Raw genomic sequence first — 1,290 nt, 5'->3', positions numbered from 1 at the left:
CCTGCGACCAGCACCTGCACACCCCCAGGGACTTCTTCCTGCTGCACCTCTCCCTCACAGACCTGGGCTTCATCTGCACCACTGTGCCCAAAGCCATGCACAACTCCCTCTGGGCCACCACAACCATCTCCTACACAGCATGTGCTACACAGGCCTTTTTCTTTCTGTTCTTCATTTCAGCAGAGTTTTCCCTCCTGACTATCATGTGCTACGACCGCTACGTTGCCATCTGCAAACCCCTGCACTACGGGACCCTCCTGGGCAGCAGAGCTTGTGCCCACATGGCAGCAGCTGCCTGGGCCTCTGGGTTTCTCAATGCTCTGCTACACACAGCCAATACATTTTCCCTGCCCCTGTGCCAGGGCAATGCCCTGGGCCAGTTCTTCTGTGAAATCCCTCACATCCTCAAGCTCTCCTGCTCACACTCCAGCATCAGGGAACTGGGACTTCTCTTGTTTTCCATCTTTTTAGCATTTTGTTGTTTCATTTTCATGGTTTTCTCCTATGTGCAGATCTTCAGGGCTGCGCTCAGGATCCCCCCTAAGCAGGGACGGCACAAAGCCTTTTCCACCTGCCTCCCTCACCTGGCTGTGGTCTCCCTCTTTTTAAGCACTGCAGCATTTGCCTACCTGAAGCCCCCCTCTATTTCCTCCCCGTCCCTGGATCTGGCCCTGTCAGTTCTGTACTCGGTGGTGCCACCAGCAGTGAACCCCCTCATCTACAGCCTGAGAATCCAGGAGCTCCGGGATGCCATCAGGAAAATGATTACTGGATGCTTTTCTGAAGCATCAAACTGCCTGGTTTCTTCTATGTAGCATTCAGGATGGAATTCACTAATGGCCTGACCTACACTTTCAGGGTTTTTGGGGAGATTATTGAGTTGTGCCTTCTTCTTGCAGTTTTTTTCTGTACAATGAAATATTATTATTTATCTGCCTTCTAATGTAGTGTTCACCTGAATTTGAATCAGAGATGTATAAATGTTGAATTGTGCTCTCTAAGTTTTTAAACGAAATAAAGGACCCTGCAGTGCCTGCTTTGTCCAAGACCCTTCTTCTCAGCTGTTCCTAAAGCACAGCACACTGCAGGACAGGGGGGATTGGCAAAGGGCACAAGAATCCCAGCACAGCAGCACTGCCAGGGAGCAGCAGAGCTTGGGCTTTGCAGAGCTGCTCTTTCCACTTCCACACTGGCCTTGTGAGCCCCTTTCTGGCTGCAAGGCCTGAGTGCTCTCTGAGCACAGTCCTGGGGGTGGGAGCCCTTTGAGCACAGGCAGGGACAGGCACTGGG

The 1,290-nt window shown here is 52.0% G+C and overlaps 1 protein-coding gene across 1 annotated transcript; it reads left to right on the top strand.

Annotated features, from left to right (window-relative positions):
- Nucleotides 1-5: 5 nt before the first annotated feature.
- On the top strand, nt 6-815 carry LOC114072622 (olfactory receptor 14J1-like; the record flags this gene model as incomplete). The annotated part of the gene is made up of 1 exon (XM_027910499.1): nt 6-815. A coding segment is annotated over one exon (810 nt), but the record flags the coding sequence as incomplete, so codon positions are not given.
- Nucleotides 816-1,290: the final 475 nt, after the last annotated feature.

This window comes from Empidonax traillii, unplaced genomic scaffold (assembly GCF_003031625.1).
Source record: "Empidonax traillii isolate 1590-97213 ecotype Southwest subspecies unplaced genomic scaffold, ASM303162v1 scaffold3607:size12074, whole genome shotgun sequence".
In the NCBI taxonomy this organism is placed as follows: Eukaryota; Metazoa; Chordata; class Aves; order Passeriformes; family Tyrannidae; genus Empidonax; species Empidonax traillii.
This window is presented reverse-complemented; position numbering and strand designations above follow the sequence as displayed.